Source organism: Bufo gargarizans, chromosome 10 (genome assembly GCF_014858855.1).
Source record: "Bufo gargarizans isolate SCDJY-AF-19 chromosome 10, ASM1485885v1, whole genome shotgun sequence".
Classification (NCBI taxonomy): Eukaryota; Metazoa; Chordata; class Amphibia; order Anura; family Bufonidae; genus Bufo; species Bufo gargarizans.
In genome coordinates, this window is record NC_058089.1 from 71,638,030 (window position 1) to 71,651,484 (window position 13,455).

A 13,455-nucleotide genomic window follows, 5' to 3' on the forward strand; every position below is an offset into this window, starting at 1 on the left:
TTTTATTCCCAATCTGCATTCATTCTTGTGGGTTAACAATGTTTGTAAAATCAGTTTTGAATAGCTTGAGGGCTGTTTCTAAAATTGGATGCTTTATGGGTGGTTTCTAATATGTAAGCCCCCCAGAAAGTTACTTTATAACTGAACTGGTCCTGAAAAAAATGGGTTTTGTAAATTTTCTTAAAAATGTTAAGATTTGCTTTTAAACTTCTAAGCCTTCTAACGTTCCCCCCGAAACCCCCCCCCCCCCCCCCAAAAAAAAATATGTAATTTTCAAAATGATCCAAATATGAAGTAGACATATGGGGAGTGTAAAGTAATAACTATTTTTGGAGGTATTACTATCTATTATAAAAGTAGAAAAATTTTAAATTTGGAAATTTGAAAATTTTTCTAAATGTTTGTTAAATTTGGTATTTTTTATAAATAAGAATAAAATATATTGACTCAAATATGGTCATAAAGTACCATATGTGACGAGAAAACAATCTCAGAATGGCTTGGATAAGTAAAAGCTTTTTAAGGTTATTACCACATAAAGTGACAGTCAGATTTGCAAAAAAATGGCCTGGGCAGGAAGGTGAAAACAGACCCGGGGTTGAAGGGGTTAAATAAAGGTGAACCCAAACATGTAAGAGACTCGATTTTATATTATTATATTATATGACATGAGAGACTAGAGATTGACCACCTGAGAAGGGGGGTGAGGGGGTTAAGGGGAGAGAACGGGTTATTATGTGAGATTACTCTTGTACATGTAAAAATGCCATAATCTTGATATGCAAAGCATGTGATCTGAGAGTTCTGTTTATTAAAAACAGAGGTGTGGTAATCGTATTGCCCGACGCCCGGGACATGCAGTTTCGGGCAACTTGGCAAGTAGCAAGGCTGAGATGGCTTTATTTACTGGAGCAGTGGATCGGCGACGAGCTGGGGGCATGGAGCAGCGGTGACCGAGCAGTGGGTGTAGAGCAGTGAAGCAGCCACGGTGACAGAGCGGGGGGGCGTGGTGTAGTGACAGCGTGGGGAAGAAGAATTGACAGCTGGAGCTGTGGAGCAATGAAAGGTTCTGTCACGTCAACGGCTCGGGGGGAGGAGCAGTGACAGAGCCGTTACAGAGCCAGGGGCATTGATAGAACTCTCAACTCTGCCAGCATCCCTCAGAGGACCCCCTTTCTGCAGGTGTTGTCAAACTGGGAAGGTGAGGGGGTTCCTTTCCATGCCACATCAGCAGCTAATTTGCCTAAACCACCTAGAGGTACGGGTAGTAATGTGCTAAGAGCAAGAATGTGCACTAAACTAATTGCTGTGATCCAGTGGCGTACCTACCAGGGAAGCAGGGGAAGGGGAAGCAGCTGCTTCGGGGCCCGGGCTGACAAGGGGCCCGGAGCAGTAGTTAACAAACTGGCCACACCCCCCTCTACACTCACTTCACTGCTGCTTTAGAATGTCCTCGGAGCAGTGAGCTAAACCCCGCCCATCAGCACGGACCATTAATAGAGGAGCCTGACTGCTTAACCACTTCAGCCCCGCTAGGTGAAACCCCCTTCATGACCAGAGCACTTTTTACACTTCGGCACTACACTCCTTTCACCGTTTATCGCTCGGTCATGCAACTTACCACCCAAATGAATTTTACCTCCTTTTCTTCTCACTAATAGAGCTTTCATTTGGTGGTATTTTATTGCTGCTGACATTTTTACTTTTTTTGTTATTAATCAAAATGTAACGATTTTTTTTGCAAAAAAATGACATTTTTCACTTTCAGCTGTAAAATTTTGCAAAAAAAACGACATCCATATATAAATTTTTCGCCAAATTTATTGTTCTACATGTCTTTGATAAAAAAAAAAAATGTTTGGGCAAAAAAAAAAATGGTTTGGGTAAAAGTTATAGCATTTACAAACTATGGTACAAAAATGTGAATTTCCGCTTTTTGAAACAGCTCTGACTTTCTGAGCACCTGTCATGATTCCTGAGGTTCTACAATGCCCAAACAGTAGAAAACCCCCACAAATGACCCCATTTCGGAAAGTAGACACCCCAAGGTATTCGCTGATGGGCATAGTGAGTTCATAGAACTTTTTATTTTTTGTCACAAGTTAGCGGAAAATGATGATGATTTTTTTTTTTTTTTTTTTTTTCTTACAAAGTCTCATATTCCACTAACTTGCGACAAAAAATAAAAAATTCTAGGAACTCACCATGCCCCTCACAGAATACCTTGGGGTGTCTTCTTTCCAAAATGGGGTCACTTGTGGGGTAGTTATACTGCCCTGGCAATTTAGGGGCCCAACTGTGTGAGAAGAACTTTGCAATCGAAATGTGTAAAAAATGACCGGTGAAATCCAAAAGGTGCACTTTGGAATATGTGCCCCTTTGCCCACCTTGGCAGCAAAAAAGTGTCACACATCTGGTATTGCCGTACTCAGGAGAAGTTGGGGAATGTGTTTTGGGGTGTCATTTTACATATACCCATGCTGGGTGAGAAAAATATCTTGGTCAAATGCCAACTTTGTATAAAAAAATGGGAAAAGTTGTCTTTTGCCAAGATATTTATCTCACCCAGCATGGGTATATGTAAAATGACACCCCAAAACACATTCCCCAACTTCTCCTGAGTACGGCGATACCAGATGTGTCACACTTTTTTGCTGCCAAGGTGGGCAAAGGGGCACATATTCCAAAGTGCACCTTTCAGATTTTGCAGGCCATTTTTTACACATTTTGATTGCAAGGTACTTCTCACACATTTGGGCCCCTAAATTGCCAGGGCAGTATAACTACGCCACAAGTGACCCCATTTTGGAAAGAAGACACCCCAAGGTATTCCGTGAGGGGCATGGCGAGTTCCTAGAATTTTTTATTTTTTGTCACAAGTTAGCGGAAAATGATGATTTTTTTTTTTTTTCTCTTTTTTCCTTACAAAGTCTCATATTCCACTAACTTGCGACAAAAAATAAAAAATTCTAGGAACTCGCCATGCCCCTCACGGAATACCTTGGGGTGTCTTCTTTCCAAAATGGGGTCACTTGTGGGGTAGTTATACTGCCCTGGCAATTTAGGGGCCCAACTGTGTGAGAAGAACTTTGCAATCGAAATGTGTAAAAAATGACCGGTGAAATCCAAAAGGTGCACTTTGGAATATGTGCCCCTTTGCCCACCTTGGCAGCAAAAAAGTGTCACACATCTGGTATTGCCGTACTCAGGAGAAGTTGGGGAATGTGTTTTGGGGTGTCATTTTACATATACCCATGCTGGGTGAGAAAAATATCTTGGTCAAATGCCAACTTTGTATAAAAAAATGGGAAAAGTTGTCTTTTGCCAAGATATTTCTCTCACCCAGCATGGGTATATGTAAAATGACCCCCCAAAACACATTACCCAACTTCTCCTGAGTACGACGATACCACATGTGTGACACTTTTTTGCAGCCAAGGTGGGCAAAGGGGCACATATTCCAAAGTGCACCTTTCGGATTTTGCAGGGCATTTTTTACACATTTTGATTACAAAGTTCTTCTCACACATTTGGGCCCCTAAATTGCCAGGGCAGTATAACTACGCCACAAGTGACCCCATTTTGGAAAGAAGACACCCCAAGGTATTCCGTGAGGGGCATGGCGAGTTCCTAGAATTATTATTTTTTTTGTCGCAAGTTAGTGGAATATGAGACTTTGTAAGGAAAAAAGAAAAAAAAAGAAAAATCATCATTTTCCGCTAACTTGTGACAAAAAATAAAAAATTCTAGGAACTCGCCGTGCCCCTCACGGAATACCTTGGGGTGTCTTCTTTCCAAAATGGGGTCACTTGTGGCGTAGTTATACTGCCCTGGCAATTTAGGGGCCCAAATGTGTGAGAAGAACTTTGTAATCAAAATGTGTAAAAAATGCCCTGCAAAATCCGAAAGGTGCACTTTGGAATATGTGCCCCTTTGCCCACCTTGGCTGCAAAAAAGTGTCACACATGTGGTATCGTCGTACTCAGGAGAAGTTGGGTAATGTGTTTTGGGGGGTCATTTTACATATACCCATGCTGGGTGAGAGAAATATCTTGGCAAAAGACAACTTTTCCCATTTTTTTATACAAAGTTGGCATTTGACCAAGATATTTTTCTCACCCAGCATGGGTATATGTAAAATGACACCCCAAAACACATTCCCCAACTTCTCCTGAGTCCGGCGATACCACATGTGTGACACTTTTTTGCAGCCTAGATGCGCAAAGGGGCCCAAATTCCTTTTAGGAGGGCATTTTAGACATTTGGATCCCAGACTTCTTCTCACACTTTCGGGCCCCTAAAAAGCCAGGGCAGTATAAATACCCCACATGTGACCCCACTTTGGAAAGAAGACACCCCAAGGTATTCAATGAGGGGCATGGCGAGTTCCTAGAATTTTTTTTTTTTTGCATAAGTTAGCGGATATTGATTTTTTTTTGTTTTTTTCTCACAAAGTCTCACTTTCCGCTAACTTAGGACAAAAATTTCAATCTTTCATGGACTCAATATGCCCCTCACGGAATACTTTGGGGTGTCTTCTTTCCGAAATGGGGTCACATGTGGGGTATTTATACTGCCCTGGCTTTTTAGGGGCCCTAAAGCGTGAGAAGAAGTCTGGAATATAAATGTCTAAAAATGTTTACGCATTTGGATTCCGTGAGGGGTATGGTGCGTCCATGTGAGATTTTATTTTTTGACACAAGTTAGTAGAATATGAGACTTTGTAAGAAAAAAACAAAAACAAAAAATTTCCGCTAACTTGTGCCAAAAAAAATGTCTGAATGGAGCCTTACCAGGGGGGGTGATCAATGACAGGGGGGTGATCAATGACAGGGGGTGATCACCCATATAGACTCCCTGATCACCCCCCTGTCATTGATCACCCCCCTTTAAGGCTCCATTCAGACGTCCGCATGTGTTTTGTGGATCCGATCCATGGATCCGTAAAAAATCATGCGGATGTCTGAATGGAGCCTTACAGGGGGGGTGATCATTGACAGGGGGGTGATCACCCTGATCACCCCCTGTCACTGATCACCCCCCCTGTAAGGCTCCATTCAGACATCCGCATGATTTTTACGGATCCATGGATACATGTATCTGATCCACAAAACACATGCGGACGTCTGAATGGAGCCTTACAGGGGGGTTATCAATGACAGGGGGTGATCAGGGTGATCACCCCCCTGTCACTGATCACCCCCCCTGTAAGGCTCCATTCAGACATCCGCATGATTTTTTACGGATCCATGGATACATGGATCGGATCCACAAAACACATGCGGACGTCTGAATGGAGCCTTACAAGGGGGTTATCAATGACAGGGGGTGATCAGGGTGATCACCCCCCTGTCACTGATCACCCCCCCTGTAAGGCTCCATTCAGACATCCGCATGATTTTTTACGGATACATGGATCGGATCCACAAAACACATGCGGACGTCTGAATGGAGCCTTACAGGGGGGTTATCAATGACAGGGGGTGATCAGGGTGATCACCCCCCTGTCACTGATCACCCCCCCTGTAAGGCTCCATTCAGACATCCGCATGATTTTTTACGGATCCATGGATACATGGATCGGATCCACAAAACACATGCGGACGTCTGAATGGAGCCTTACAGGGGGGTTATCAATGACAGGGGGTGATCAGGGTGATCACCCCCCTGTCAATGATCACCCCCCCTGTAAGGCTCCATTCAGACATCCGCATGATTTTTTACGGATCCATGGATACATGGATCGGATCCACAAAACACATGCGGACGTCTGAATGGAGCCTTACAGGGGGGTTATCAATGACAGGGGGGTGATCAGGGAGTGTATATGGGTGATCACCCGCCTGTCATTGATCACCCCCTGTAAGGCTCCATTCAGACGTCCGCATGTGTTTTGCGGATCCGATCCATGTATCCATGGATCCGTAAAAATCATGCGGACGTCTGAATGGAGCCTTACAGGGGGGGTGATCAATGACAGGGGGTGATCAGGGAGTGTATATGGGTGATCACCCGCCTGTCCTTGATCACCCCCCTGTAAGGCTCCATTCAGACGTCCGTATGCTTTTTGCGGATCCGATCTATGTATCCGTGGATCCGTAAAAATCATACGGACGTCTGAACGGAGCCTGACAGGGGGGTGATCAATGACAGGGGGGTGATCAGGGAGTTTATATGGGGTGATCATGGGTGATCAGGGGTTTATAAGGGGTTAATAAGTGACGGGGGGGGGGGGTGTAGTGTAGTGTGGTGTTTGGTGCTACTGTACTGACCTACCTGAGTCCTCTGGTGGTCGATCCTAACAAAAGGGACCACCAGAGGACCAGGTAGGAGGTATATTAGACGCTGTTATGAAAACAGCGTCTAATATACCTGTTAGGGGTTAAAAAATTCGGATCTCCAGCCTGCCAGCGAGCAATCGCCGCTGGCAGGCTGGAGATCCACTCGCTTACCTTCCGTTCCTGTGAGCAGGAAATCTCGGCTCTCGCGGGAGGACGCGTATATGCGTCCACCCAGAAGAGCAGGACCGCCGGCAGGACGCAATCCTGCGTACGGCGGTCCTGAGGAGGTTAATAGTGCAGCCAGGGCACAGTACAGTGTGTTACAGGGAGAGCCTGTCTCCCCTCCCTCTCCTAACTATTAGTACAGCCCAGCTTCTGCTACAGAGACTGCTCTGTAGTCGGCAGTAACAGGAGGGAGAGGGGAGACTGGAAGTGCTGCAGAAAGAAGAGCCTGTGCCTGTCACTATCAGGAGCCCATACATTCCAGGCTTATCCCTGCCAACCCTAGCTGTCCTGCATCTCATGTAGCCCCCCCCCCCCCCCAGCTGCATTCATCTGCTGTCCTTTGCCCCCCCAGCTGCATTCATCTGCTGTCCTTTGCCCCCCCCCAGCTGCATTCATCTGCTGTCCTTTGCCCCCCCCCCAGCTGCATTCATCTGCTGTCCTTTGCCCCCCCCCAGCTGCATTCATCTGCTGTCCTTTGCCCCCCCCCCCCCCCCCAGCTGCATTCATCTGCTGTCCTTTGCCCCCCCCCCAGCTGCATTCATCTGCTGTCCTTTGCCCCCCCCCCCCCAGCTGCATTCATCTGCTGTCCTTTGCCCCCCAGCTGCATTCATCTGCTGTCCTTTGCCCTCCCCCCCCCCCCAGCTGCATTCATCTGCTGTCCTTTCAGAAGCCCCCCTACTTATCTGATGCCCTGCCCTCTAGGCCCCCTATCCATCTGTTGCCACACTCCTCTAGGTGCCCATGTGCAGCTTGGGGACACCAGTATGAGGCCAGAATGGGGACTGGAAGATCACAGAGCGGCGGGGAGCAGGCGAGTATGGTTTTCACATCACGTTTTTCCCATCCGTTTAACGTATACAAAAAAACGTATTCGGATGCCTCTTACTGATGCCATGACAGTAACATCAGTTCACCATAGAGTTTCATTGTAAAAAAAAAAAAAGGATCATTTTTTTTTTTTTTTACCAGGCTGTGCTGGATACAAGAGCGTGGAGTAGTGCATTTTTGTATTGTGTACGTCATAGTCCAGTAAAAACACATGTATGGTAAAGAATCAAATGCCACTGTATGACGCCTGCCTGCCCGTTTAAAAATTTGCTGTGGGGCCCAGTCATTTCTAGCTACTCCACTGGTTACCAGGGGCTCAGACCATGGGGACAGACTACAGTTGGTGTTAGCCCTGCAGCAATACATAGAATGGGCGCCTATCCTACAGCAGGGGTCATACTGTACATACAGTGTAGTGTGATGTCATGTTCACCTCTCCGGGTATATTACCTAGGAAAGCACAATTCTCCAAAAAGGAGATGTTCTATCTTTTGGTGGAACGGAAGTGCGGAATGGATCCCCACGGAAGCCCTGCATAGTGCTTACTTAGTGTTCCGTTCCGTGATTCCGTTTCGCACCCTTCCGCATCTCCGGATTTGCGGACCCATTAAAGTGAATGGATCCGCATCCGTGATGCGGAATGCACACAGAACGGTGCACCTTTGTTGCTGATCCGCATATGCGGTCCGCAATACGGGAATGGCTGGCCCCTTTCACACGAACGATACGGGTTGGCTCCAGATGCGTTCAGTGTGCATTCAGTGAAACTCGCACCATTTTTCAAGCAAGTTCAGTCAGTTTTGTCTACGATTGCGTTCAGTTTTTTCTGCGCGGGTGTAATGCGTTTTGCTGCGTTTTTCATGCACGTGATAAAAAACTTAAAGTTTACAAACAATATCTCCTAGCAACCTGGTGGTGAGCGTGGTGACGTCGGAGCAGGTCCTGCTGAATGAAGATAGAAGATTTCTATCTTCATTCAGCAGGACCTGCTCCGACGTCACCACGCTCACCACGTTGTGAGCGCGGTGACGTCACCAAAAGTACTTTTCCTGCCAGGTCCTGAAAAAAGACGAGCCAGGCTGCGCGATCCAGTGGATGAGGTGAATAATTTTTTAACCCCTCAAGCCACATGTTACTTAGCATTCTGTATTAAAGGGTTTCTACCACTTCAGTTTGACCAAATTAGCTTTCAGACACTAGCGATCTGCTAGTGTCTGATCTCCATAACCATGCAATTCTTAGACCTTTGTGTGGAGCCGTTTCATTAAAAAACTAACTTTTATTCCTATGCAAATGAGCCTCTAGGTGCTATGGGGGCGTCTTTTCAGCACCTAGAGGCTCGGTCTACTCACACTGTATGCCCGCCCATCTCGTCTTGAATGCCTGCCTCCATCACAGCCATCGGACGAATTCACGCGCCTGCGCCGTTCAGTTCTGTCTTCGGCACACGCGCAGTGAGTGAAGGTCGCTCTCCTGATGCCGGCTTCCTCACTGTGACGTAGTCGGCGCAGGAGCAGTGAGGAATCCGGCACCAGGAGAGTATCATTTACTCACTGCGCCTGCGCCGATGACAGAAGTGAACGGCGCAGGCGCGTGAATTCGTCCGATGGCTGTGATGGAGGCAGGCATTCAAGACGAGATGGGCGGGCATACAGTGTGAGTAGACTGAGCCTCTAGGTGCTGAAAAGACGCCCCCATAGCACCTAGAGGCTCATTTGCATAGGAATAAAAGTTAGTTTTTTAATGAAACGGCTCCACACAAAGGTCTAAGAATTGCATGGTTATGGAGATCAGACACTAGCAGATCGCTAGTGTCTGAAAGCTAATTTGGTCAAACTGAAGTGGTAGAAACCCTTTAAGAATGCTGTTATAAGGGAAAATAATAAAGTTCGGGACCCTATCATATACTAGCAACCATCTGTGAAAATCGCATTGCATTCGCAATGCTTGCGGATGCAATGCGATTTTCAAGCAGCCCCATTCACTTCTGTGGGGCCTGCGCTACGTGAAAAACACAGAATATTGAGCATGCTGAGATTTTTACACAACGCACAAGTGATGCGTGAAAATCACTGCTCATGTACACAGCCCCATTGAAGTGAATGGGTCCGGATTCAGTGCGGGTGCAATGCGTTGTATAAGACACTATATGATGTATGATAGAATGACACTACATGACAGGGGGTGTGTGTATGCATATATAATAGGAAAAGGATGGCGTGGCAGCCTGGTCTGGTCTAGATCGTGACTAGTCAAAGGAGCGGGGTTTACACAGGGGGGGGGCCCATACAAAAATTTGCTGTGGGGCCCAGTCACTTCTAGTTACGCCCCTGCTGTGATCACATTAAGGCCTCGTTCACTCCAGGCAGTGCGTTCCAGCCTGATTCTGTCCAGAATTCACTGCACCGCATTGCGGGCGGCTAACTATATTGTGGGGCAGGAGGGGGCGTAATGGTCTGTTGAAGTGACTGGCACCATAACCATGCCCAACGGCTGCACAGGATCACAAGGCACATTATGCCTGCGGTCCAGTCCAAACAAAATGCTGCAAGCAGCATTTGGACTGGACCTCAGGCATAAAATTGTGCCTTGCGATCCCGTCACTCCGATCGCCTGCGGCTACGGTGCCATTCACTTCAATGGATCGCCACGCCCCCTCCTGCCCCACAACATAGTGAGCCGGCCGCGATGTAGTGCATTCTGGACAGAATCATCTGGTGTGAACGAGGACTAAACTTAGAGTCATTTCCCACCTCAAAGACTGGAACGCAAGCCAGCCACCTCTCTGCATAAGGAAGCGTGGCGGTGCATTGAAATGTGGTTTTAATTTAAAATTATTTTTGGGATCAGGACAAGTAGATTGTCATGAGGGACAAGTAGATCGAGCATCCTTCAACAAGTATTATTTTTTTATTTATTTCCACACCCCTGTGAAAACCTTAATAAACATTTTGTAAAAAAAAATATATACATAATCATTCCTGACAGTCAACCAAAGTGCAGAGTACGCAGCAGTTGCAGAGAGAGCAGAGCCACTAGGTGTAATGACAACGCCCCTGTTGCTTCTAGAGGCTCATTTGCATATATTAAAACAATTTGTCTTAACAATGCGGACACATATGACCATGGGACCAACACAGATGTCTTCAGCTGCCAAGAACACAAGCACCAGGTCAGCCAGTTTCATAGATACAAATCTGCTGACAGAAAACTGGCTGTGTTATGAAGGGGTTAATCATGCAGTCACCTGACAAACGATTAGGCACCAGTTCATGGACCAATTATCGCGAATTAATGCAAGTGCCCTAATCCTCAGCTCATGTTAAAGGGCCTTTATAGGTGTGATTATGCTTCCATAATATCCACTCTTTTCAGAGGAGCACAGCTGTACATCTGTGGCCTTCTCTGCATTAAAGAAGGCGTGATTTCACCGCCAGCATAACCTTTGTGCCGATTGTCATGCATAAAAATCCAACTTTTATGCAGACTCTGTCACAAACCATAATGGGTGACTGTCACAGGATTCTGATGAAACAATGAGGAAGGCACTAGTTACATCTAACCTTTTACATTCTTTTTTTTACGTTCTTACATGGTGGCTTACTGTGTTCAACAGCAAATATTTTTTTATTTTTATTTTGTGAAGCCTCTCTTTTAGAAATCTCCATATTTTCTGGAATATTGCATTGTGTATTGGTTCAAAGCAATTCCTATTTCTCTTCCTCCAGTTTTAACTTGCTTGGGATTGTGCTCCCAGAAGAAAGCAATCATATATAGGGTCTCTGTGTAAAATATTAATTTCCTGATCTTTATATATTAATAAACTAATATTTTAAACAGAGATCCAGTATGGAATTGCTTTCTTCTGCGAGCCATTATATTTATTTTATGGACGTACTATGTGGCACTTCCTGCTTATTTTTCTTTTGCTGAGCATTTCTATTGCTTATCTTCCCAAATTTGGGTGAACCATGATAATAATTATCTGATTATCGGATGTCAACTAATATCGAACTGAATATACTGGAAAAGAGAAAATAATGTTTATTATTTTTTTTTGTTTTGTTTCTTTTTCTCAAACACAGGAAGACCTTATAGGGGGTTATCTAAGGCTGGAAATGCCCTCCCATACGCCCGGGCCTCTCACACTGATTCTACTTACCTGGCTCCCTGCGCCTCTCCTGGTCTCCTCATTGCCGCCGCTGCTCCCCCCGACACAGAATGTTTTCATCTGTGCACGGGGAGAAGCAGCAGAGGCCATGCGGGGACCAGGAGCGGAGCAGGGAGCCAGGTCAATAGAATCAGTGTGAGGGGCTAGGGCGTATGGGGGGGGGGGGTATTTCTAGCCTCAGATAACCCTTTTAATGTATTGTTCACTACTTTTATATTAATGGACTATACTTAGGATAGGGCATCAATATCTAATTGGTCGGGGTCTAACACCCGACAACCTCTCCGATTTAGCTCTAGCACTGAACTACACAGCTCCATCTATTGTGTAGGGGACAGAGCTGGTTACTGCAGTACAGCTCACATTAACTTAAATGGGAGCAGCACTGCTCCTGTTCACTCCTGTTCAACCAGCTCAGTTTTCTACACAATGGACGAGCTGTTTAGTTCCGATGCGGAGTGTTGGATCCCTTCCGAAGTGATACAAAAAGGAGTGGATAACTCTTTTAAAGGGTACTCTAGTAACCAGTTATCCACTGTACGGGGATAACTTATATCTCCTGTTTGAGTCAAGCATGTTTATCACCGCTCTGTTCATCCCTGTAGGGCACCTAGTACAGTGCTTGGCAATCTCATAAAGATGAAAAGAGTGGCAGTGAACATTCTCGATGTCTCTTCATATATGTGATGAGTCACACCAATATAACACTTATTCCCTATACAATGCATATGGGATCACTTGTGGTAACCAGAATACCCCTTTAAGTACAAAGATGTGCACGCTCCTGGAAACGGTTCTGAATGTGCTGCAACATTTCACCTGTCACCGTGGAAACCGCAGGCATCATGTTATAGAGCAGGAGATGCTGAGCAGATTGATATATAGTTTTCTGGGAAAAGATTCAGTAAAACCTGTATTTTACTGATTTATCTCCATGCTCATTTTGGACTTTGAAGTCAAGCAGGCGGTCCTATCAGTGACTGACAGCTCTCTCTGTATGCACAGTCATAGAAGGAAGGCTGTCGGTCACTGATAGGACCGTCCTCCTTGACTTCAAAGCCCAGAATCGGCATGGATATAAATGAGTAAAATACAAGTTTTACTGAATCTTTTCCCACAGAACTATATATTAACCTGCTCATCTCCTCCTGCTCTATAACATGATGCCTGTAGCTTAAACATCATGTTCAACATGACAGGTTCCCTTTAACCTCGACTTATCTTTGTTTTAGTATGGAGGAGACACATCAGATCCAGTTTCCCCTCCGGCAGAATTGCCTTTTCCAGCTTCCATACCGTCTCCATCTTCCCCTGTACAGGAGCCACCCACCAAGAAGGAATATGATCAGTGCCGTATTCAGGTAAATCGGGAAAAATATATGTATGATTAGAAGAATTACATTGTCATTCTGTCTTCTAGTTTACCTTTTACTTTATAACTAGATGTGGGATTATTCTACCTTGAATTGCCCGAATTTAGAAATGTATCAAATTTAAACAAAACATCATATAGGGTGATGTGACTTTACCTGTTACGGACACAGGGCGTACCTGTACGCCCTGATGTCCTGGTACTTAAGGACATCACCTCTCAGGATCGCTTGCTATTGGCTGCAGGGCGGGCGGGGGGGGGGGGGGTGGACTTCCTGCAGCTCTGCTGTCCTCCTCCTTTCTGTGTCCGGACCCGTGGAGAGAGGAGCCTGTCTTCCAGCTCTGGAGCCCAGCACCCCCACTGAGCCCTATAGTGCCATCTGACACAAAAAAGGTACATAGGGACAGGTTAGGGAGAGCTTGGATAAGTAGGGATAGTCAGGGAGTTTAGGAAAAAAATAAAAAAAAAAGTTTTATTTTTACATCACCCTGATCAGGTGTCTGGGGTCCACAGCACACTCAGCTGTGTGACCCTAGACCCCATCCACCCCACCCCCAAGGGGTGCTGCAGCATGCCCC

The 13,455-nt window shown here is 45.8% G+C and overlaps 1 protein-coding gene across 1 annotated transcript in view; it reads left to right on the forward strand.

Annotated features, from left to right (window-relative positions):
- Window positions 1-13,455, forward strand: part of UBXN1 (UBX domain protein 1) — a 239,545-nt gene that overhangs the window by 142,628 nt on the left and 83,462 nt on the right. The window contains exon 8 of the mRNA XM_044270967.1: window positions 12,738-12,866. Coding sequence (XP_044126902.1) covers window positions 12,738-12,866 — 129 coding nt within the window. The remainder of the gene's footprint in view (window positions 1-12,737; window positions 12,867-13,455) is intronic.